The sequence below is a fragment of the Epinephelus lanceolatus genome, chromosome 5 (genome assembly GCF_041903045.1).
Source record: "Epinephelus lanceolatus isolate andai-2023 chromosome 5, ASM4190304v1, whole genome shotgun sequence".
Taxonomy (NCBI): Eukaryota; Metazoa; Chordata; class Actinopteri; order Perciformes; family Serranidae; genus Epinephelus; species Epinephelus lanceolatus.
The window spans coordinates 20,242,069-20,268,610 of NC_135738.1; the positions used below are offsets into that span (position 1 = coordinate 20,242,069).

Sequence of the window (26,542 nt, forward strand, 5' to 3'; positions counted from 1 at the left end):
CGAACTGAAAGTCGAGCTCGCCCCATGTCTTATTAATGGCCTGACATTTATGCCAATCAATTCACAGTGCTGCAACAGCTTGCAATAAGAGCCACTTAGCAGGCAGATGGGCAGACCCTCAGGGCTCTCCAGAGTCAATGACCAGTGATAAACATGGCTGCTTGGCAGATCATCAAACCAATACATGGCCCAGATCAATCAGACAATCTGACCTCTGTAATAACCACCATTTAAAGGTCCTGTGTGCAGGATTTATGAGGATATTTGGCAGAGATGGAATATAATAAGTATGTTTTCTTTATCGTGTTTTTGTTACCAAATCTAATATATAGAAGTTGTTAATAGCTACATAGGGAACTATTTCTACAGTAGCCCAGAACAGACAAACTACACACTCTCTCTAAAGAGGACCGTTGGTGTTTTTTCATCAGCCACTGTAGTTAGCAGCCCCTTTGAAATGTGTCACAAATAAACTGATTTTTAATGTAAAAAACACTTTACTCAGTGTTTTTACAGGTTAAAATCTCTGGGTCATGGGCGTTGGTAGCGCAGTGGATAGTGCCAGCGCCCCATGTACAATGGCGATGCCTCGCTGCAGCGGTCACAGGTTCGACTCTGGCTTGCAATCATTTGCTGCATGTCACCCCCCACTCTCTCTCTCTCTCTGCCCCATTTCACTCTATCCTGAACGTTAAAGGCAAAAAGCCTGAAAAAAAAAATCTTAAAAAAAAAAAAAAAAATGACCCAGTAGAAGTGTGTGGTGGTGTATTTTCCTGCAGACACCCTGCCCTCTGTCTGTATTTTCTGGCAACCGTGTTTACAAACAGTAACCGACAATTCTGCATAGTATATCAGACACAAAGGTGAGCACACATTATCAGGTGCTGGGATAGTGGTCCGTACAACTTTAGAGAAACACTCATTTGTAATATGACACTGCTTTATTCAGAGTTTTTACTGTTTTTTTTAATCACCTGGTGCATTTATTTTGGAGAGGAAGAGACTTCTGTGGATACTTTAGCTTCTGGTAAAAACCCTCTGAACACTAAAGGAATTCTAACTGGAAGAAGTTACAGTTGGCTGCAATCTGCAATCATCACCTTTAGATGCCACTAAATCTCCCTAAATCTTGGGGTGCTTTCAGACCTAGAGTTGTTTTGCTTTGATCCGAATCAGGGACTAATTTTGTTACAAAGTTGCATAATTGCCTAGAGTTGGTTCATGACCACATGGCAGCATTTACTAGCGGACCAGTTAAAATGCCTTGTGCAAGAAAGCTGCTTTCGATTAGTTTCGATTAACTTCCATGTGGGAAAAATCCAGGAAGTAAACAAAGTGTTGAAGAAGAGTACACTTGCAAGATAAATGTGACACTTTCTAATGTCACAATGGAGGGACAACTACGCAGGTTGATTTTAGCGCTGCTCATCGTGGACTACATTGCTGTCATTGTTCATTTTAGTCAAACCATACAGCTTGAAAACGAGGCGCGGCTCCAACTAGAAAACAATGTTTTGATGCATTGGACGTGCTGAATGTGCATATTAAGGCAGTACAGGAGGAGGTGCACATTAATAATCCTCCAGGACTGTAACATGCTCATGTTTAACCCAAACAATGTGTCATGTGACTGCAGTTGGTTCAGATAGAGGTCAGAACACGTTCTCAACACAAATGAACCGCACCAGAGTTCGTCTGTAACCGGACTGAGACCACCTCTTCAAGAAGGTCTCGGTCCGGTTGTTTTAGTGCACGCCTGAGTGCGATTGCTGTGTTCACACCTGCCCAAATGAAACGAACTTGAGGCGTGAAAGCACCCTTACACACTGGACCTTTAAACAAAATGAGCTTTGATATTTAACGTGACTCGACACAAAAAAACAAGACAGTAACATATTTTCATACAATGTTATGAAACTGAAAATTTCTGGAAAATGTTTGCAAATGTAGAAGTCTGAAAGAGGCACCCAGGCAACTTAAACAATAACCACTGTGGAAGTGTGCTGCTGTGCCCACAAAGATTTGGCCATATGACCCCAGAAAGTATCACACTGCACATAAACACACCTCCGTGACTGACACATCATGGAGCTGTCCTCTCAAACTAACGCAAAACAAATGGATACAGATTGATATTGTACATTGTAAGAGGCCAGACACCATTATTTTGTAAAATACAACCACCGATAGCACTGCTTTAACAAAGACAAACTATCATTGACAGTTTCATACATACCCAAACATTACAGAGAAACAGTGAAGCAGATGAGATCAAAGTGTATATTTCCACCTGTTCATTCAAACTCCCAGCCCAAACACATTTTACCTGACAGAGACATGGTCCTCAACCACAACCCCAAAAATTCAAGAAAGCTGCCGGATGGTCGGAAGCACAGGGATGATGAATCTAATGTGGCACCTCTCTGCTCTGCCCTGCTGATAACAGATCAGTTGGGAGGACCTGAGCATCATTTGCATCAGTTGTCCACGCCCTGCACGGTGTGAATGACGGGGAGTTTTGCATACAGGAGATTGAGCTGGGACTTTGGTGTTGTTCCTCTACATGTTTATTCAGCAAAAGACCTTTATCTATCCAAATATCTCCCACTGTTATGGACGGCACACAATATCGTCCACTCTCCTGCCTCTGTGGTTCGGGAGGACAGGCATGCTGCTGTCATCCTGCAGTGAGAAGGTAGTGGTGACCATCTGCCACACAGGATGAGACGAGCCAATGAAAAACAGCACACATACAGTGGGATATTTCACAGAGATCACAAGAGTGGGTGCGTCCTGTGGATATTTGGATGACTTGCGGCATAAAAATATTTCACTGACATCAAGGTGCACAGTCAGATGCTTTGAGAACATCTTGCATCTCTACAATACTATCATCTGTCATACAAGGCTGGGCTATATTTGGAACAGTGCAGCCATGCACGAAAGCAGGTTGTCCTGTCATACCTCAGTTAAGATTTCTATCTGGGCATATGATATGCTGCACAATGTCCCTCTATGTTGGCAGTGTGAAAGGAGGTGCCGGCAGGAACCAGTGAGCTCATGTCTGAGAGAGCACGGGGAGGACCAGAGGTGAGTCCGCCTCTTCCTCTCCACTTTTCAATGCGTCTTTTATTCACCTGCAAAACATGGGCATCCCCACCCTGTTCCAACCACGCATTAAAAACAGGCACACCCTGCAATCCCTCCTACTGTACATAGCACCTTTCAGTCACACACACCCTAACGCAAGTATGTAACAGCTAAAATAAAAAGTGGTGTCATGCCATAACTGTATCACTGAGTTTCACCACAGTCGTGACAGATCAGTAATGCTGCCTGACAACGTAGATACAAATGGAGCCCTGAAATAACACAAACACATCCTTCAATTCAAAGTATGTGAAAAAGACTGACAGTCAGACACCGTGAAAATAAATCAGCACACAGCCTGACTACAAACTGTATGCAAACACCCAAAAGCCTGACGCATCTGACAACACAACCCAGCATGCTGCGCAGGCCTGGTACAGAGCTGGAAACTCATGTTCCCCTCAGGAGCCCTGCCTCCCACCCATGTCCCTCATTGTCTGACAGTGTCAGCAGCCTTAGCTCGACAGGGCCCCTCAGCAGGACCTTGGCCCCCTCTTATCACTGTGTGTTCTGGAGAGAAGACCGTGATAGACCAGCAAGGCTGCAGGGCTGCAGGAACACGATGTAGAGTGAAAGTGTTGGATTTCCTCATAAAGTCATTTGCATAGCAAATTAAATATTGTCGTGATTTGAGTCAGTTATAGTCAGCTGATCCATACGGCTTGACTACTGACAGTTTGGAAAGGTAAAGCTGGTGTTGTATATTATATTCCGTTTGCAATTTGTTCCTACTGAAGATGTAACAACAGGTCACAAATATGACTTCAGTTAAAAAAAGTAAACACAGCTGGACACTATGGTTTTTAGCAAATGTTACTCAAACTGGAATAAAAAGTGTTTTTGTTGTGGACTATTTCCAGCTGCGGATTAATACACATTTGCACTAGAGACTCTTCACTGCACCAGGATGTGGGTTTGACCCAAAATAAACCATATAATTTTCATTGTTTATTGTAATTAAGTAACATGTCTTATGCTTTGTTGAACTGCAATTTATTTTGCTTTTATTGCTGCTTACTTATGTCTGTCTTTGTTTTACTTTTACTAGAATTGATATGCTTTACATGATGATTATTGGTCTTAAACTTGCTCTTGATTTTAGGCTGACAAGCCTCTAATTCTGGCATGTTTACAGTAATGTTTATTCTATGTACTGTTCCTGAGAAATAAATACAATACAGTGTCACCCAGTGCAACAGCGTGACTCATTTATGTGTTTTTAATAGTGTATCAAAAACAATGGAGGTGGATAATCAGGTTTGACTACACAGGAAACATTTTGTTTTCAGATGATTTTTTTCACAACAGGAAGAATCTAGAATATTGTACATACTTAAAACCAGTGTGCATGCTTTTACAAAACTCATTTCATAAATTCCCTGACAGTTATGAGTGCACAAGCTCTTTCATTTTAAGCTATAAACTGTTAACAGCCTATAGTGACTCACGCCACAGAAATAAGGCCAGGTGTAATTACAGGTGAAGGGCATGTAAAGGCAGAGTCTTGAAAGCAGGCCAACAATATAATACTCCTTCTTCTGACAAGTAGAGCAACTTCCCTTCACACTTTCATGCTGTCACTTACCGTAGAGGGCCTTGGCGCTGATCTTGCTGTCCGATCTGGCCACTCCACTGCAATGACAAGAAGAGGAGAAGGGGTTACGCTGCATGCTCTTCATCTTCTCCCCTGCACCCTCTGGATGTCACAAACCCTCTCAAACTCCCACACTGTCACTTCTCATGAACGCAAGACCACAAAACAGGAGTGATATACGCTGAGCAGACTGGCCGGCACTGGATGAGATTAGCCTGAGATTCTGAGCATATGGACCAGCCAGGGAGAGAGAGGGAGAGTGGACACAGGAGAGGAGGGGGAGGGAAAGAGAGTGTGCGGGGGCATGGAGGGAGGCTAGAGCCAGGAGCCCAGGCAAAGCAAACAATTCTCAACAGAGCCGCTCTGTGCCCGAGGTCCCTGACCTAAACCACCTTCTACATACTGGGTTAGTGATTCTCTCGTGCCTGCGTGACAGTAACTGAGCAGAAAGGTAAACACATGAGGGGAAAGCAGGAATGTGTGCGACACTTACTTGGCTTGCCTCGAACGAGGTCCCGGGGCACTCATGATTTAAGACATCCACCTGAGGAAAGAAACAGTTGAGAATCAGACGAAGAAAGAGAAGGTGTTATTGAAAGACTGAAGGAGGGAGGTGGCTGGTGGAGGAGGGTAAACATTTAACACCAAAACAAACATGCATTATTTATCTGTTTAAATGCCTGTTGCGTCAGCCATCTTTTCATTTTCCTCTCTCATTCCACTTTGGTGAGCACTAGTACAGAGTCCATGGTGTTAAAGCTTATAAAGCAACAGGTACCTCATGGGTCATCTGGCAAATTTTAAACCAGCTTTGTATCATAACAGTTTAGGTAGTTGGTGTAAATTAACTGTGGTTAACGTGCCTCAATCTTGCCATCACCCAAATCTCCCTGCTCATCTCTCTGCTCAAATTTTCACAGGCTCAAGGGCTTTTGTTTGAACCATACATTGTATGTTTGGATTCTCGTATGCCCACCACCACAGATACGAAGAGTATAGAAGCAGATCAAGAAAGGGAGCTGCCCTCCCTTTACTCTCTCTGACAATGAGACCAAACTCATCTGACAATGAGACCAAACTCATCAAACTGATCAAATATAAACAGAGATTCTGTTACTGTATTGCCTCTTCCTTGCCTAAAATGTCTCCACAAATATAATTTAGTGCACTGTTTGGCTGTAATTTGAGAATTTGAGAACAAGGAGTGGGTGGCACACTTTTCCTCGGCTACAAACACTGAGATCAAACGCTCAAACGAGGCAGTGCTGATCAAATATGAACCAAGACTCTGTTAATGTGTTGCCTATTTCTCGTCTAAAATGTTTTCTGAAACATATTTTAGTGTGCTGTTTAACTGTAATTCAAGATAATTTGCTATCAGCTGGCCACCATATTGCGTCATGTGGAAAAACTGCCAAGCTTGTATCACGTCATCCACCAGATGGAGAGTTTTAGACTGAATCACTGTGACATTGCATTAACAACCATCACCTAGAAATTAATTTGAACTGCAGACATGTGAAATCTGCAAATTTGTTGACTTCTCTTGACAATTTCAGCCATAATTGTAACGTTGAAGATATATAATTAAACACAGTGGTCCGACCTGACACTTTAGCTGTGCTTATTTTCTGTACTGTGTTGCTTTGCTAGTGTCTTTGATAGAACAAATCTACCACCACAGGGCCACAGCAAAACATATTTTAGCCACCTTAATCAATCATTATCAGTTTAAGTGTGCGCTGAATTTGGAATATTTTTGCAGCTTTACCTTACACACTAATCAATCGTGGCAGCAGTAGATCAGCAACTCCTTTGTTCTGCTATGTAATATTACTGTTTTTGTCAGTGGAGTCTGGTGGCTTTGAGATAACAGCCTTGGTTTCTCGTGGGAAAGGGCTGTCTGATGGAAAGGTTAGCGGGGAAATTATTATAGATATAGTGTACACTTACGCTGACACAGATCTTTTAAAGTGGCAAAAAACAATTCAATTTAGGCAGCGTTTGCTCTGTGCCGTTTCATTTTATGTACATGATGCAGGGGTTTTACCAGTAAGTTACTGTATACAAACATTGGGATTTAGTTATAGACTGTAAAAAAAAATGGACCGAGCTACCATGACCTCACCCACTGGTTTGTAGACTGCCGTTTTGAGGCCTCGAGTTTGGCTTTTCAGCCGTTGCCATCTTGTTTTGTTTGGAGCCAGAGGTGACCACATTTGGATGAGAGGTTTGAACTACAGAGGAGTGAGGGGTGGATCTGATCGCAGTCTGTGGTGAGGCCTCACAGACAGCCAGCCCAGACAGTCAACAAAGTGGCCCCGCCCTTATATATGCGTAACTTTGGGCCTTAATAAAATGTAAATGGGTGAGTTATATAGAAAATTCACCCCCTGAATGATGAATTAGCTATAGAGATCAAAACCGTTTTTGTACCAGGCTGTAAACACGTTTACTTGTCTTGGAGCCAGCCTCAAGTGGTCATTCAAGGAAATGCAGTTTTTGGCACATATGCATTGGCTTCATTTCTCACTCTCTGAGAGGTTCCACCTCTTGAGCAAAAGCAAATGTCACAGTCACGTAGCACAAATTTCATACGTACGTGCATCCTTCCACTGCACAGACAGCCTATAAAAATACCATCTTTGCAGCACTGAAACACCTCTTTAAAGCTTATAAAGTAATAACTCATTAAGGGTGTAGAAATGGTATGCATGGTTGAGGCGTAGTCTGCTGAGCAGCCTGTTCTTCCACTGTGCAGAGCCAGGTGTTGGGCCTGTACTGCTGGTAGTCGGGGAACTGATCTGGGACAATGGCAGACAGCAGGCTGATATGCACTGTGTAATTAGATCCACTCTGTTGATGACTATATCTACATAGCTACAATTAATTAATTTGGTTTGGTTCTACACAAAGCCACACTAACTATCTGACAATTTGCATGGCGTGCTGCATCTAAATCTGGTTAACTGGGGTAGGAAATAGGAGAATGAAACTCTCCCACACCTTTCCCTCTGGGCCTGGAGACTCTGTCTTGTCTGTCAAGGCATGAAATGACGTGGTTATGTAATGTATATCAGGTCTACGCACACAATGTGGCTAAACACATACTGTATCAGTCTAACTGAGGACCCTAAAGAGCTGTTACACAACAGGGTGGGCTCTGCTCAGTTTCCTTTACGATTACCACTGATAAGTGCTCTCACATTAGTGGCTAAAGTGACTGCTGATAATCACTTTTACCTATGTGACTTTAAACTCCAAGGAGCCGTGTATCGCTTTAGAGAACCTGTTTCAGTTTGTATTATTAATTGGTGGCAGGATGTTTGGATCCTGTGTCAGCAGCGAGCACTTAAATGTTCTGCAGGTACAACTGACCTCATGTCAGTTTGTGACACCGATGATGCTTCCCACAACTGCTCTGAACATTTCAGTATCATTTTCTAACCACTTGTGCATGACAGTGTTATGAGACAGCCATTTCCTCATGCTGTGCCTTATCGCCTTCCTCAAGTATAAAACTGTTTTTTTGCATAACAAGCAGCGGTAAACTACACCAGGTAAATACTGTGTATGACAGTTTACAGGTTACAGGCGCGGTCACTCAAGCTTATCTCGCAGCGGATCATAAACCTAATCGCCCACAACAGATAATCTGCTCATATCTGCTGAAACAAAGTGAGACCAAATGATTACAACAGCTCTTACAGATAGAAAACAAAGTGACTGCAGACAAAGCATGACTCTGCTCAGATTCATAGCTCCATGCAGCCATCTTAAAGGATCATCTACGACAAAAACCAACTAAGAAATGCAAATGAGCAAAGAAAACTAATGCTATTTACTTTATCAAGCCTGCACAAAAGGTAGACTTCCTCTTTCTGTCCTTATCTTGCTGGTCATCATCCCTCTGCGCTATTGTTCCCAGCACTGGCCCGCCGCCAGGTTTCAGGAGGGAGGTGAAGCTGGAGCAGGACAGGCTGGGTGTCATGTGTTGTCAACCTCATGGCAAGAGGCCCTCCGCACACCTCCTCTCCACTCAGCCTAACGTTCTTATTGTTCAATAATGACGAGCCTTTATGCGAGCTAATTACATGGTATTAGAACAATAATTACACAAAAATGGAAGCAGAGTGTGCAGGATGCTTATCTAATAGGCTTACGCATACTGTAAAGAAGGAATGAAAGAATTCCTTTATCAGTCCCTTGAGGGGAAATTCAATTTTTCACTCATTACAAACACAGAGCCTGAAACACAGACACATGTGCAAACAGGACCTATACACACGCATTATTGGAGAGATGCCAGAGCAAGAGTGCTGTCCATGGACAGGCGCCCTGAGCAGTTGGGAGTTCGGTGCCTTGCTCAAGGGCACCCTTAGGAGCATGAACTGTCACCTCTCTAGCTACCAGTCCACATTCTGTGTTTGGTCCCTATGGGGACTTGAACCTGTGACCCTCCAGTTCCCAAGCCAAGTCCCCAGAAACAGAGCTACTGCCACTTCTGGCGGCAGGTGAAGGCAGGTAAGTCTCATATTCTGCTGTTTCTCAGAATTGGTGGCAATATTTACTTTACTTTGATTTTAATATTAAATTGGAATGATGTTAGACAAGACAAATCATTTTTAAGAATGATCAGAGTGACAATGATTACTTCAGAGTCCTGGTTCAGCCCCCCTCATATGGTCTCATATATTCTAAGCTTGTGGTATCAGTCATGTGGTGTGTGTTTTTGGTGTGCTGTTGTCATATGTTTAATCTCATTTTTTGATGGAAACTCATCATTTTATCATCTAACATGCCAAAAGCACACAAGACGCCTTGAAATCCCCCTAACAGGAGCAAAATCTTCTAATAGAAATCCATAACTATACTATAGATCAATGGCATGAATGTCTGATAAATAATGCATCATCATCAGTAATTGTACTGCACCTTCAAGTTAAGCAAGCCTCACCAAACAATTATTCAAGCATCTACACATTATTCATCATACGGTATGCCGACCCCACCCCACCCCTGTGAGACTCGCCAACACATTCTGATTGGAGAAAGAGAAAAAATATATCAATAATAATATAATAATAGTGACAAATATTAAAAGGTTTATAATAGAAACTAATGGAGCGAAACAACAAAAACTCACATACTAAAATAAAATTAAGCTATTCCAGTTACAGGCATTTTCTGTAGTATAGATACTAGTAAAGTAGTCCAGGAATGCCATACTTATATACTGGAATGTATTAACCAAGCCCTGAGTGGTGTATGTGAGCTTTTCCAACTTGTAATGAACCATTACCTGCTCAACCCAGCAGCTGTGCTTCCAGCTAGATTTCTAATTACATGAAATGAGACGTCAACGAAGAAGGCAGCAGTGTGGGCCTGAGGTTGAGACAGATTCAGATCTCTATGAGCAACACCTAAACACTGCCAGAGTTGGCTCTGGGTCTGTGACCTTTTAATAAACACAAGATAGTGTTTAAGAGACTTTAGTCCAAAATGTTCTTATATTTGGGTGAGCCTATAATGAATGAATAAGGGTTGTTGGGTCTTGATTGCACTGTTGACAAGTTGCATCAAATTCAGGATAGAGCTGGCGAAATAAACCGGCATTATAGCATGTATCAATGTTATTGGACATGGACGGAGTTGATGTTGTCAGCTGTTATGCATGACAACAATCTGACTTCATGCACCAAGTGTAAACTGCTCCAGTATAAATATCTACAGTAATATCTCTGAAGCTTCAACAGAGGATAGAAGAAAACAACGAGAAAGACCAACAACGAGAATCACTACTGACACGCATTCAATATTTTTTACATTATCATACTAAAAACCTAGAAAATATTGACAGTGGTAGCTTATGCAATGTGTCTGTAAAAATATGGGTTTGCACTGATATGAGCAATCTGGACTTTGCTCAATGCTCTTGTGTAAACATTTTTTAAGACTTGATTTTCTGTATGTCAAGTCATGCAGCCATCTGACTGAATCACACTACACTGTTATGATATCTGGTGATAATGTTACAGGTTTATTCTGGGTACACAGGTCTCTGAATCAGGGCACACACTCCAGCACAAGACAAATAAGGTCAAATTTCACAGATATGATCTCTATCTGTTCACGTTCATATAACGTTCCTAACACATGCAGAATCATGTGCCAGGGAAAAAAAATACACTAACAAGACTGTGAAATTAGCAATTAGTGTTTCTCATTTAGTTGTTAATGTGCAGTCATGATGAGGTTATTCTTAAACATGCTGAACCCAAATGAAATCACATTCCTCTCACCACAGAGCTAAATGCTGTAATTAAGGCTGAGGGTGACATCGGATTTAAATGTATGCTAGCAACATGTAGTTTTCTGCTCCATTGCAAAAAACAAAAGCAGACCCAATAGCAAATGTTACAGCATCTGAATTACTCCATTGAGGAATCACTGGGCAAATTCAGTGTATTAATATCACTTTAAACTGCAGCTTTGATCACAAAACATCTAGTTTAAGGGCTGACAGTTGATATAATAGGAAACATTTCCTAATAACACAATAATTCATCATCCCTATTAAGCAACTCAATTTATTAAAGCAGCATGAAGTCATAAAAGAGCTCAGGAAATAAAAGACCTAATAAGGAAGATCATATGATATGATAGAAAGCTCCAGAAGTGTCACTGAGTGGCCCTGCGGTGTGATTTGTCAAGTGGAAAGAAAGAAAGAAAGAAAGAAAGACTACATTTCACCCTTCAGAGGAACTCACAGTGCTGTTTTCCGGACGGGATGCTCAAGGTGACAAACGTGGGCGAGACAGCGCCTGAAGCATCAACCTGCCATCAGCCCGACCTGGTCAGGTAACTCCGCAGGAAACTGTCGATATTTGTGGCCGCTTGTTTAAAGTAGAACCGTTTAGAAATCCAAGACTGTATACTAAACCGTCCAACACAAAGCGTAGGAGTTTGTTTGCCGGTTCCCTCAGTGGTTGAGGAGGCAACGCGGGAGCAGGTGAGCGATAGGTGACTCTGCAGGTAACTCAATCTGAGAGGGGAGGAGCTGCACAGGCACTTTACTTTACTGGGGATGGGCCGATCAGTGTGAGCTTTTCTCTCACACAATTTTCTGAAAGTTTGAATGCATGCTTGTGATTCAACTCACCTGTCTGTTTTATAACCCTGCATCATATACAGCAATAATAACCCACACTGAGCAGAATTACTGTTGTCTTATTACCACGTGGTTGCTTTAACATCTAATGTATTTGATTCCAAATCTTCACCACCCATTTTAAATAAAGTTATATCTACTTGCAGTGGTGTAGTGGAGGGTATATGCAGGTATACCCACCCCTTGTTCCAGCTGTTTACAGTCTACCCACTTAACAACCAAAAAGCCACTGCAATATATAATGATAATTATCAACTTTATTTATAAAGCGCTTTTCAGAATAAAGTTACAAATTGCTTTACATGGTTGATCCCTGATTTAAAACAATGCAGAATACTAATAATAAAATAAAGATAAAATACCATCACTGAAACAGATAACCAAAGTTGGCAACTAATTGCCCTATAGATTGCACTGAGGAACAGGAAATCAAACATTTTCAGTAATACAGAATAAAAGATTACAATGACCACTGACAACACAAGATAAAAACAATAAAAATAATCAAATGAGACATATGTAAAATGAGCAGTGTGCCAAGATAACAGATAAGTTTTAAGAAGTGATTTAACTGATTCAGCAAGCCTCAGATTAGGAGATCTGGGAGAGTATACCCTCTTCTTCCTTGATAACCTATCTAGGTGGCTATTAGGCCCTAGTAGTACACTTAACTCATCACTACCACTACACCACTGTCTACTTGTGACCCCACATCACAAGCTAAGGTCAAAGTGTGTACTTCAACCAAAGTGTAATATGTATCCTCCTAAAACTGCTTTTTTTGTGTGCAAAAACTGCAGAAGAGTGAGAAAGTAAATATAGTTTTTGTAACAGAAATGGAGTGATGCCTGCGAGCTAATTCAGGCAGTCAACTCGAGCTGCACTGATTCATACACACACATCATACGTCACTCTCCATATGTCATCTACAAACACACCCTCTCAATTTGGCAGTCTATTTAAGCTGCAGAATCTTCCCAGCTCTTCCCTTTGCACTGTCTATTCCGCTGCTACCCTGCATCAGTGCTGGGGGGAGGGGAGGGGAGGGGAGGGGAGGGGGTGTGTTTAATCATCAGTCCCCAATATCTTGTCTAATTTCCACAGGTTTCATTTTGTGCAGCAAAGCAGTGACTGGTCCAAACAAGTTGGATTCAACGGGGTGAATGAAAGAGGAGCAACAGCATGGAACACTGCCCAGGTTTCAATGTCACTGCCTGGTAAGAATGACCACTCTTTGTCCAGCTGTAGTCAGCTGTCCCTTTGAGGAAAATCATTAAGATAATGCAACTGCCCTGTTCTATATCACTCTATGTGACCAGCCACCTGAATGATTGTGTTTCAACAAAAAAATAAATAAATAACCCTCTACATGAAGCCAAAAGTGAGAGATGACAAAAGGGTAAAATATGAAAGCGTGTACACAGGCTGGCTCAGCCCACAGACAGTGACATGCACTAGTGTTTTTTACAGTGTGCTGGGCTGTTGCTCAAGCGCAGGCACTCTGAAATGTGATTTGTTTTGAAACTGGTTACTTTGGAAACCTTGCCATTGGGTTTGATGATTAACTTAAGCTGTCAGTGCTGAGAAATCACCTGTGTGAAGAATGTGGGGTAAGAAATGACAAGTCTCAGAGCCCGTTGGCTATTGATCTGATGAAGATAAGCATATATATCTACATACATATGCAGATTAAGAAATGACTAATAGGTACAACAATAAAAAACTGAGATCTTCATCTGAATTAATAAAATGCAGAGGATCAGTACTGATCTGACATCAAATGTGCACAATGAAAGTTAAAGGAGCCAAACTAAACATTAATTCTTAACCCAGAGTAAGTGTCAGTGTCAGGTTATCTAAAATAGATTGTAGCACAACTAACAGCACTTTATAGATAATAGGGTGATTGGAGGGTTATTTGCATGTAACCTACAGCTGAATGTAACCACACTCCAGTTGACCTTAGTTATTGACTAAAGTCCTAGAAAAAGGAGACATGGCAAAGACAATGTTTCTTTTTTTAGTACTAAAATCAGTGTTGTTCCTATTCAAATCTTAATCAAAGCAATTCTGCCCCCTGCTGGAGAAAAGATGAACAAACATGAGACATTAAATTTAACATAAAGAATCAATAGTAACACAAATATAGATATTTATCTCCAACACATGTGAGAATATATATAGAGAGAAAAACAAAGGAAAACGTTAAAAGAAAAATCTGTGACTACGTCTCTATGGCAAACAGGCCTGACAGCTCCAAAGTGAAATCTCTGAGAGATCCTCACAGCAAAGATGAACCAAATGCTTAAAAATGCTTAAATATTCAAGCAATATCCCCACATCTAAGATATTATACAAATTCAGTTATAAAAATAACAGTCCAAACAAAACAATCTTCACCTTACAAATATTCAAACTGTCTTAAGGACATAGTGACTTAGATTTTTGGTTGTACCACAGTGCAGTCAGGCTGTAACATACAACATGAAGACAAATTAATCATGAATCCACACTGAAAGACAGAAAGAAGAGCAAACACAAATCTGTTATTCATCTGTACCTGTACCAACTTAAAGGGAATGTCTGTATTTTTCAACCTGAACCCCATTATTTCCATATTTTTGTGTCTACAAGACTACTGGAGACAATTTTTGAGATTGGTCCAGTATCAAAAGAGACCGCTGCAGCAGAACGGGCTGCAATGTTACCGCTATGGACATTATGAATTGTCAATTTACGTCCATTAAAAGTGCTTGTTTTGCCACTGGCAGGCCCAGATAATTAGAAGTGTGTGTGTCAGGGACCAAGCAGTGAGGCAATGAGGAAAACACGATTTGGTTGGAAAAAATAGGGTTTTATTTACCCAAAAGATGCCAAAAACAATACAGACCAAGATAACCGATAACTTAATAACTAGGCCTATTAAAGAGATAAAAAAAAAAATAGAACTATTCTCAGAATAACAGCCAACAAACATGGCAACTTAACTGAACAAACTGACCTAACCAAATGAAACACGAGGGGACATATGTGGTTAGGCCAAACCATCTAACAAAAAGGAGGAAAACAAAATGGACATTTACCTGGAACTTATACAAAGGAAAAACTACCTACACAAATCCCCCCCTGTGACATGGCAGCAGATGGTATTGTCTGATGAAGTGGTCAGAGTATTTAGTAGCTATCTGTCCTTGGTTACACCTTTTGCCTCTCCAGGAAGAAACCTCCCACCAGCACGGTAAATCACTTTGAGTTGGTCTCACACCCACTAACAAACATTTGACACTTTAAATAACAATCTGAGCCTGTCTGTGGCAGAAACAAGCACTTTTGTTGGACATAAACTGACGGTGCACAATTGCCTGTAGGGATCACATTGTCGCCTGTTTGACGCTGCAGCTGCCGCGGACTCTCTCAATACTGGACCAATTACAAAAATTGTTGTCTACCTTAGTCATGTAGACACAGAAATGTGGAAATAATAGGGTCCAGGTTGAAAAATACAGAGTTTTCCTTTAAAAGCATGTGAATCAATGTTTAGTTGTCCAAAAGCAATTGTAACTACTTCAGGTTAGAGTTTCTCACACGTTGATTTATAAATGTGTCAGCCATCAGCCTCCTGAATAAAAAATATCCATCTTTTCAGAATAAGACATTGGATTATTGTCCTTCGATCTACCTCGGGAGGAAAATTCGAGGATGTGACGACATTGTACGAGGTATACAGTATCACTTGAATGAATGCCACCCATATCAATAATTCAAACAAGTCCTAAAGAGGAACCAAGGGCTTATTTCATTCATGGACAAAGGCGTGAACAAAAGAAAAGCTCAGTGCAGTCAGGCATTTCAAAACACACGTATGAGATGCTAATTACGTCGACATATCTTGTCAATCAAAATAAATGGAGACTAAAATGTAGGCCAGTCTCTTCATGTGATAATGAAGTATGTTATTTATGTATGACACCAGATATTGTAATTCACCTACACATCTATAATTTATGCTGACATACAAAAAAGACTGTGATTTTGTTTGTCTTATAATCCAATAGAGCCATCTATCATGGCTGCTGAGGTTTAATATAAAATGTCTGTGAAGTCAGCTAATGAGTGGGAAAGACTTGGCCAGGCAGGTTAAAGTGAGCCAGAATATCACCCACACTCTTCGCCGGGTACATATCTGCAGACAGGGAAGGTGGAGGAGGATTGTCAGTTACCTCTGAATCTGTTGAGTTCTGTTGTTTAAGGAAAGACAAAAAATGTCTGCAGTACAAACTGGGGTCAGGCAGTTTGAAAACATGGGCATTTACTAGACAAGGAGGATCAAAAAGAAGAGATGCTCTCAATTGTATCATGAAAAAGGTTGGATCCTGGGTTTCCAGAGCTTGACCCATGCATGGATATGTCTTACTCAACCATTTTTTCAAAGCATATCAGGATTTTATACTAACAGACAAGTTTTTGTCATCCTACAGGCAGCTCTTGCTTTACACACTTTAATACGGTACAAAATCACACTTGCAGAGATCCTGAACTTTGTCAAAATAGGTCATATTACAGTGAAGAAATCATGATGTTGCAGAAATTATTCTGATTGCATTAAAAGGTTGCTCTGCAATCGTCTGAATGATGTTGCTCTATTGGAGACGTTTAAAAGAATACCTTATCCACAAAATTTCTGTATCAATTAGTCATGTAACCTTAAACTTGTGAGGAAAACCTTATTTTTCTCGCATGCCTCAATGGAAAACAGGAAAGACCACTGTATACCCATCTTCTGATGGCTACTTCCAGCAGGATAACGCGCCATGTCACAAAGCTCAAATCATCTCAAACTGGTTTCTTGAACATGACAATGAGTTCACTGTACTTCAGTGGCCTCCACAGTCACCAGATCTCAATCCAATAGAGCATATTTGGGATGTGGTGGAACGGGAGGGTCACATCATGGATGTGCAGCCGACAAATCTGCAGCAACTGTGTGATGCTATCATGTCAATATGGACCAAATTCTCTGAGGAATGTTTCCAGCACCTTGTTGAATCTATGCCACCAAGAATTAAGGCAAAAGGGAGTCCAACCCAGCCTCAGGACAATTCTTACACAATCCAGCTCAACCAAATTATAGCTACAGAAAAAGAAAACGAGCCTAGATCAACTATTGAACACCACAAAAACCCAAAACAAACTTAAATGCTATTTGGCCCTAAACAGACAGTACACAATGGCGAACTATCTGCCCACTGTGACAGATCAGAAACTGAGAAAGATACTGACTATGTACAAGCTCAGTGATCACAGCCTGGACATAGAGACTGGCAGACACAGGCAGACCTGACTGTCCAGAGAAGACAGGCTGTGCCAGCTCTGTTCTCAGAGACCGGTGGAGAGAGAGCAACATTTGCTCCTACAGTGAACTACATATGAAGACATCAGAACAAAGTTCTTTAGAAAAATTAAATGTAAACTCGAAGATTTTGATTCACTCTCTGACCAGACTAAATTGCAACGTGCTTGGCAAAAATGGTGTCAGTGTCATAGATGCAGCAAGATATGTCAATGCATGTCACAGCCGAGGAGAATAACAACACACCAACATAATCTCATCACAGATCACCCCTTCACTTAATTTTTGTTTTTTCTCCTTTAAAATGTATGTCTGTGCATTTGTGATAATACGCTGATAACTTTTTTTTTTTAATTTTCACTGTCTTATATTGTAATTATGCTTTGGCAACACATAAGAAAAGTCATGCCAATAAAGCTTATTGAACTGACAGACAGAGGCTTCTGTAGCCTAATGTTACTTGACGTTGGACATAATTAAAAGGCTGATCATCCTAAAGACACAGACATACAGGAATTAAAAAAGTTTGCTCACTTTCTTCATTGTCTTGAATCAACACAATGAACCAAAGTCAGAGTATTGATGCCCGTTCTCTTTGAAATAGCTGTAAATAATAAGAATACATTTTTTAACGGTTTAATGTAGCTAACGTTAGTTAGCTTACAAGCCTTTCTACAGCTACCATAGCAACGCGTTCTACTTGGTCCGCCATTTTGATTTTCTTCCTCAGCCTGTTCACTTCCAAACAAAGAGCTGAACGTCTCCACCTGCTGGCTGGAAGATGAATTACAACGCAAAAGAAGTGTATGGTAGAAATACTCTTACACAGGAGGTCCTGGTAACTTGTCAACAGTGCAGGCATGTAACGCCTTTTAACGTTATCTCTTTGCTGATAAGCTAGCAGGCTAATGTTTGAATCTCGTGAACTCCTCAAACACGACTCCATTAACGGCTGCAAGAGGTGTTTAAAACTGCAGGTAATTTACACAGCCTCAATTGCATTTAACCATTCATATCAACCGCAAGCAGCAGCAGCAGCAGCAGCAGAGAGCTGTTACAGCAAACCACTTTCAGACGTTCAGGAGGTTTTTATTATGTGCAGAGTTATCCGGTGGAGGTCTCTTTTTGTACAAAACAAACGGTTCCAGTGATTTAAACAAGTAAGAACACATAATAAAGCAGTTTGACGTTTAAAAAATTGGTGTAGGTCCTGTTTGGCATGTTGGAAACAGGCTGTTAGCCTAGCACATGCTAATGTATGCTCACCTTTTTTTTCTGATAACTGAGGATCCAGAGGTTCAAGGTTTGTTTTTTTGTTTTTTGTTTTTTTCAACAGGAGCTGAATTATCCACAGAGGTCTCTTTCTCTTCAAAACAAATGGACCCAGTGAGTTAAACCAGTAAAAATACATAATAAAGGAAGACCACATTAAAAAAATCTGTGATTTTCAGACTGTCTTCGCATGGGGGCTTCTACATGGAAGTTTTTATTGGTCTTTATTATTTGCAACCCACAGGAGACAATCTCCAAATGTGTACCAGGATCCACAAATAATTCATTATCTATATAATTCATTGCCTTTTTATATTTGTGTTTTGTAAAGTCATATCCACAAAAATACAGATTGATTTGCAAATACTCTGTAAACACGTGGTTAAATTTCACATAAAAGTGTTACAGGTTTTACAAATGTAAACAGTTTCACAACAGCAAATACACGTCAAGTCATATTTAGGCATTTGTGGATACATTTTTACACGTGAAAGGGGTCTTGCACATTTGTGTATTGCTTCCTGTCAGTTTGTGGGCCTTGTGACATTTGTGACTTCCCTCCTGCGTAATTTTGTCCAGTTCCTACTGCAGCAGTCTAACTATGGTGGCCAGTGTTTGGTTTGTCCATTCTGAGCTACTGTAGAAACATGGTGGTGCAACATGGTGATTAAGGTAGATGAGGAACCGCTCTCTATGTAGATAGATGGCTCATTCTAATGTAATGAAAACTCAACAACTCTAATTTTCAGGTTATTATACACTTAGGGAAAACACAGTTATTATATTCTATTTCTGCCAATATATCTGTTTAAATCATACATGCCAAAACTTTAATAGTAGCTAAAGAGGCAGAAAGTTTTCTCAGGAGTTGGTGGAGACCAGAGCAACAGAACAGGTGAATTAAATAAATGTAAATATTGCTCCACGTCTGCTGGATTTGTTAACATGTTTTTTTTTTTATAACTATAAGGTGATTTTAAGTTGATTTTTTTGTCTTTTCAACGTGTTCTGCTGCCCCCTTGTGGCCAAAAATCCAAACAAAGCATCTTCAAATAATGAATTACAATTGGAAGACAGAGTCTAAGGTAAGTGACCATGACATCAAGATTTTGCAAGAATACAGCACGCTATACACTGCACAGCACCTGGGGCCCTGACCCCCACTAGGGGTCGCTAAATCTTCACACGGGGGTCTTGACTTTAAGGGGTGTAAGAAAATTTTATAAACATATACTGCAGGCCTTTAACTCAGCAGTTCATCAATTTCTGTGAAGAAAACTAGATGAAATTGTTATTTTTAAAGCTTATAGTATTATTTATGATAAAAAAAACAAACATTAGCAGTATTAACATTCTTCACTCTCTGCTTAACTGTCTCGTCCTGCACCAGAAAAGTACACATTTAAAACAACCAAAGAGCTAACAGAACAATGGCCAAGTGTCAGGCAGAAGCCTATCAAGTATGACTGATGATACAGACAGAAAACTCTATTAAAAGTTACTAAAATGACAGGAAAACTCATCTCTGATGCAATATCCATAGGAAATAATCTGCTGCTATGTCACTTAGTCTGGGGAAGTCAGTTAGAAAAGGGTCCCTAGAGGAAAAACGTTGGAAACCACTGCTGTACAGAAAAGTTAATAATGATTGATCTACAGGCCACAACTTTTCATGTCACCTAAGTTACATATTCAGTATTTAAATGATGACTTCAGTGTTACACAAACAAACTTATTGTTGCCACGAAAGTGCTCATTTCTGGACTTCTCTACATACATTTCCCAGAGACTCACTCTAACTTAACATGTTGAACTTTAACCTAAACTTTAATCCTAACCCCCTAACCTTAGTGCTAAGATTTAATATTTGACCTTGTGGGGACGTGCTCTTTGTCCCTGACAGCAGGTAAGTCCTCTTAATATGACTGTGTTAACAGGGTTTATATCCACACAACATGTAAGACACGTGGGCTACACACTCGCACACACACAGATCCATACACATGCACTTAGAGAGCTATATGAGATAAGAAATATAGAATACCAAAATGAACTGCTTTAGCATAGCCAGCTGTTTCATTGTCCCCTGCAGCCTCTATCTGTTTCTCTTTCTTGCTTGTCCTCTGAAACAATCTGCATAGTGTGGCAGAAAGAACGGAGGCGTTGTTTGGGTTGAATGGAGGAAAAGCAGAGGGGTGGAGGGGGTGGAGAGGGAGATGCTCCAGCTGTGGGGGAACAAGACAACACAACAGCATCTCACATGTGGGTGAAGGGAGGGGTGGGCGTCAAGGCTGCGGGGGCTGCACACAGTGGCATTGTTATAAGGGGGGGTGGGATGCAGCTGATAAGGTTGAGAGAAATGGATCATTCCCTCAAATCCTCCCCTTGGGAAGCCTTGACACAAAACACTCCTGTTACTGTATGGCTGTTTAAAAAGGCTGCACACAAGTTCTTTAAATCACTAAAACAACCTGTGGATATTTTTTTTACACTGCAACATCAGTGAGAGAGAAAATATTATTTTATACCTTAGCGTTAAAACTGAACTTGGTAGCACGTTAGATCGAGTGTACTGGAAGACCAAATCATCCTCAAGCCCGAGCTAACTGCATGTTGTTTGCATTAAGTCAAAGTGTTTTCATAAAATTAAACTCATGTCAGTTTTATTTTTATAACTTCCATTAGCAAATTTGTGATACAAGGCTATAATTCTGTTTAATACCTTTCATTGTTAAAGCCTCTATTAGGATACAATTAAAAAAAAATCCTTTGAGGAAAAAAAGGGAGAAACCTCAGGGACTCATTAGGGAAAAAATACAAAATTATTGAGATTTTTACACACAAATTTGTGACTTTTTTTTGTTTTTTCATTAAAGGTGTATATTGTATAATTGCAATTAAAAGCCAAATCCCAATTAAACGCCAACTCCCTATTACTGGCTACACGTATCGACAAATGAATGCTAGTCTCAAGTAGAATATATGCATATGTATATATATATATATATATATATATATATATATATATATTATAAAACATGTTAAATTGTTAAAGATACTCAACAAAAGCAGATAAACTTAACAGTATATCATGCAGTTAGAATTAGCTCCACTTCACCAAGCTTCAGCATTAAAATGCTGCTTATGTTAGTGCAACAAAAGTAATAATCCATTGCATCCATAGTGCATAACATTGTTCCACTGCAAGGGTGTAGGTTTCAACATTGGGGGGGCCACATATGAAACAGGGGGTTTGGGAGTCCTCTGCTAGGTAATTTTGAGCACCACACTTAATATCCTGCATTCTGGTGAATATTTATGCACTAATTTGTGACTTTTTTTGCATCACTTTATGGTGTACATGTCTTTAATTTTGTCAATATCAATATCAGTGATTGTTATTATTACTTTTTTCTTCCAATAAAAGAATCGACTTATCATTGCAGCTCTTTATACGTAGTGTCAATAAGGTAAAAGACTATTGTTAAAAATTCAATTTCACCATTTCATGCCATAGGTTGCAAATTTTTGGGGGTCATTTATTTGACTTTAAGAAGGAGTTTCCCTCTGCCCCTTTAACCGCATGATTTGGGTGGTTGAGCCAGGTAGAGTGAAGGATAGGTATGAGGCTCAGGTCATCTCTCTGTCCACATTACTAAGAAAATTGCTGCTTCAACTTTGGAAAGCTGAGAAGCTTCCAACATTTGACATGTGGCTGAAGGAATTAGATCACGTTTTACATTTAGAGAAAATTAGATTCACCCTGTAAGAAAACCTGGCAGAAGAATTAAAGTGAATGGGTCATGGTTTAACTGGAAACTGTACCATGATGTCATGTGTCAGTACCCTGTAATGTGTAATCTTTTTTTCTCATTTTTGTCTGGCCACCAATGCTCCATTTTTGTTTCGTTTTTTCTTTTGCTGTTGGTATGTTTCTTTACTGCACTTACACTGTTCCGCAAAAACCAATAAACAGGCGTTTAAAAAAATGAAATATAAGTTGTGGTAAACCTTCTGTGGAGCAACACAGACACACTCGTCCTCACATTAACTCTTTTTGTCCGGGGATATTTGCAGCAGCAGCAGCCTGGCGCACATCCCTCACCTGCCTCAGCTCCTCTCCTCCGACTCTGCGCTGCTCACATCCTGTCTGAGAGGGAGAGGCGAAGGAGGAAGAGAATCAACAGAAACGACTCCAGAGCCAAGTTTGGCCAACCTTTACGCACACTTCTTACTTTGAAAGACTTATTTCCCTGTCCATTTTCCACGGGCTGATGGTATTTTTTATGAAGCCCATGGGAGCTGAAATGGAGGTGCGCCTGGGGCTGATTTTTTTAACACTATTCTCATGGATTTTTCTTGGCACCTTAATTTAAAACACACCTAAGACTTTAGTTTTCAAGTTATAGCCTGAAGCGTCATTGGAGGCGTTTGGCGCACGGACGTCAATCCAGTGCCAAGTAGCTGAACAGGAGAAAGAACTTCTCCGCATGAAGCGTTGGATTAATGTGAACTAAAAACAAGTCGTTACTAAGAATATAATCTGGATTCCGTGATGTGTATTTGAGAAGTTTCCCCGATCCGAATTGATTTCGTTCGGACAAGGGGAGACTTTAATGGATTTTTTATGTGGGACCCGCTAGGATGGACGTGGTAGATGAAACAGAAGCGTTACAGAGATTTTTTGAAGGTAAGAATATCTTATTATGATATTTATATATCAATACAGCTCATAGTTAAAAGTCATTGTACAGAAAATTAATAATATATCGGTTATTTACCACTTTGACTTCTAAATAATTTATTTATTTATTATTAGTGAAGGAAACTAAATATGTTTAAGTGCTTTTGTCAAATTTAGTTTCACCAGGTGTACTGCATAGTTTAACTTAAGTGGTTTAACTGTTCTGACGCACCACACATGGCAGGTGGTTTACATCACAATAATAATAGCTGTAATATTTGCAAGATATCATATAGTTTGGGGTTTTAAAAGTTTCCCAAACATATTGTGCACTGCACTCTGTTTTGCCACTTAAATTTTTCCACTTGGCTGTTCATCTCAAAAACCGAAAAATGCAAGAAGGCAGGAGGTGTGGGGAGCAAAAGTGGCTGTGATGGGTAACAGATCGAGTTAAACGGGGAATCCTAGGAAAAAACGAGGTGGAGGAGGGTGGAGTTGAGGGTTGGAAGGGTGTAGGAATTCAAGGCAAGATAAATGGTGTGTTTTGCAAGGGTGCTGTGGCACAACAGAGACATGAGAGATGTGATTTTAACCAGTGGTGTTGCTCATCAGAACGCAAACAACCATAAATAGAAGCAAAATCAGTTCAGAAAAGCTGTAATTTATGTTTATCCCCATATAATGAGTTTGATAAAGATACATCATTATATGCTATGACTTAAAATTATTGAAATTTTATTGTAGTGAACTTTTTCAACATACAAAAAGATTCTGTTGGTTCATCCCTAATTTAGTACATCCCTTTTTAGTACGTCTTAGCTGTGTGTTGATTTGAAGCTTGAAGATCTTAACTGTATTGCATTCAATTATTCAGTCACAGTTTTGGAATATTCATGACTTTATTCTATCCATTATATTCCTGCAGTACATTACATATTTCACAGGCAGCACTTAAATTTTGTCACATTTGTTTTCAGAGTTTTTCCCTGCACTCTGTGATTTACAGCTTGCCATAAGTCACATCTTACAAGTAGTCGTTTGTGTTTTTTTCAAGAAACTTAATGTCAAATGTGCTAGAAGTCAAGTGCACATAAAACACATAGCGTGGCTTATGTATAATAAGTTATCTGCAGAGAGACTTAACACTTGATTATAGTATACACAGAGTGTTGACTTAAATATACACAGCCATCCATGACTGTCAGAGGTTCCTTGCCACTCTGACAGGAATTTAATGTGTTTACATTCTTGCTTTGGGAGTAAGAGAGATGTTCTTACTTTGGCTTTATTTCAGCCACTTTTGCTTGGACTAAAATGTCAACTTGTCCATGAGAAGTTTACAGTAGGTGCTGTCTTAGATACTTATTTTCCTATTTAACTTGTTGTTTTTGTTAATGATATCAAACTCCTAATTATATCAGTCTCAGATTTTGGGCTCAGGCCTTTTGGTAATCAAACTCTGTGACAAAAACTAACACTATTAAGCCTTTATTTGATGTATTAGATAATTAGTATCTGTGTCCATGTTGCCCTTTATCTGAAAGAGACACACACTCACACAGAAGCGCGCACACACAGCACTATAATGGATTTCGGCAGTGGTAAACTGTGTTTTAATAGGATTAGTGATATATGTATACATTCACACTAATGCACAGTGTACATTCCTGGCATAGCCCCGGTGGCTGTTAAAACACAATGAGGTGAGACTGGTGTTTCTCCTCGAGTATTTGGCCTTCCCCAGGCACCCGCTCGCTCTCTCCAACTCCATTAAAGTGACAGTGAGCAGACAGGGTGAGGAGGTGAGATAGTGCAGACTCAGGGTGGAGAGAGACTGGCCTGTTGAGAGAAACACGGTTAAACCACCAACCTCCCCAAAACTTGACCTTCTCGTCTCTGAGTCACTTTGACAACAAATAGTCGCTCATGTTGGCGCATAAAAGGATCTTGACATTTATTGCTGTTGTGTTGTGTTGCTCCAGGTAATGCCCCATCCTAAGTCAACCAAACACTTGATTAAACGGTGACCCATAAATGACTGAAATGTTTTGGAGATAACCTCAGCAGCAACATAGGTTTTGCCACTGCGGTAAATTTGGATTGAGCAGACATCAGCCTACATGTATATAAACTAGAAAATATGTCTACAGCCATGGTAGCAGCTCAGTTAAGGCCCAGACGCACCAAACATCAAAGAACTAGTGGTGATGAAGGTCAACTGTTGCATCTTCTCACGTCGTCTTTGTCTAGGCCAAAAAGTTGCACTTGAACACACCGCAAAGACTAAAGCCAACAGCCAACTGGCATGTATGTTCTGCACCTGTGTGAAAGGAAATAATGCTCCATACCAGCAGGCGGCTGGGAAACCAGAAGACTGACAGAAAGGATTCAGGATTCATTAGCCAGTTAGCACTTTAACAACATTAACAACACGATGAGATGTTGAAAGAACAAGTTATAATTACCCTGTGCTGGCAAACAATAACACAAACAAGTAAGAAATGTTTCTGCTCAAGAGCTCAGTGGCTAAAAAAAGTCTGAACTATAATCTTAATTCATAGAACAAGTTTGCTTCACTCTCACGGCCTCTTAATTTAGTCATTTGTTTACTTTCCTCACTTCTATTTATCGTCTTGTGCACTGAGCTGAATTGCCAATCAGAGTGATTCTTCTCACCAGATTCAACATGCTGAATTCCACCCCCCCCCCTCAACCATGCGACTACTGTCAACGTTGTGGGAGACACCGCAAAAAGTAGGGCTACAGATGCTAACCGACGGCCCGACATTGACGAACAACTAAGAGTCAGCTTGGTGTGTCAGGGCCCCAAGGCTGCACTTATGGCCCTGATACACCAAACCAACATCAAACAACAAGTGGTGACAAAGGCCAACTATTGCGTCACCTCTCGTCTCCTTTGTCTCGGCCAAAAAGTTGCACTCAAACAAATCACAAAGACTAACAATAGACTTAAACTAGACATTAGACTACATGAATATAAACTAGAAAAAGCATCTTCAGCCATGGTAGCAACTCAGTAAAGGCCCAGACACACCAAACTGAAAGAACTAGTGGTGATGAAGGTCGACTGTTCATCTTCTCAAGACACCTTTGACTGGGCCAAAAAGTCTAAAGACTAAAGGCCAACCATGAAGTACAGTCTGCGCCTGTGTGAGAGGAAATTAGTCTCAGTACCAGCAGGTGTCTGTAGTCTGCATTTGACATTTAATACGGTAAAATGGAAGACCAACAGGGCAGATTTAAGATGCTAGTTAGCCAGTTAGCGCATCAGCAACACAACCTGATGTTGAAAGAAAAAAT

At 40.3% G+C, this 26,542-nt stretch overlaps 2 protein-coding genes across 10 annotated transcripts in view; one reads left to right on the forward strand and one right to left on the reverse strand.

Annotated features, from left to right (window-relative positions):
- eps8l2 (EPS8 signaling adaptor L2) overlaps positions 1-11,651 on the reverse strand; it is a 33,213-nt gene extending 21,562 nt beyond the window's left edge. Inside the window, exons 1-3 of one of the 3 annotated variants that reach the window (XM_033635125.2) lie at positions 11,515-11,651; positions 5,238-5,288; positions 4,736-4,782 (exon numbers count right to left, since the gene is read on the reverse strand). In XM_033635125.2, the coding sequence (XP_033491016.1) occupies positions 4,736-4,782; positions 5,238-5,272 (82 nt within the window). In that variant the 5' untranslated portion in view covers positions 5,273-5,288; positions 11,515-11,651. Of the gene's footprint in view, positions 1-2,326; positions 2,445-4,735; positions 4,971-5,237; positions 5,289-11,514 lie in introns of those variants that run through there. The other 2 variants (XM_033635124.2, XM_033635130.2) reach the window with 2 other exon arrangements.
- Positions 11,652-22,575: 10,924 nt separating this feature from the next.
- Positions 22,576-26,542, forward strand: part of myrf (myelin regulatory factor) — a 30,080-nt gene continuing 26,113 nt past the window's right edge. For 3 of the 7 annotated variants that reach the window (XM_078167849.1, XM_078167854.1, XM_078167852.1), the window contains exon 1: positions 22,576-23,227. In XM_078167849.1, the coding sequence (XP_078023975.1) occupies positions 23,182-23,227 (46 nt within the window). In that variant the 5' untranslated portion in view covers positions 22,576-23,181. The remainder of the gene's footprint in view (positions 23,228-26,542) is intronic. The other 4 variants (XM_078167850.1, XM_078167851.1, XM_033633963.2 and 1 more) reach the window with 2 other exon arrangements.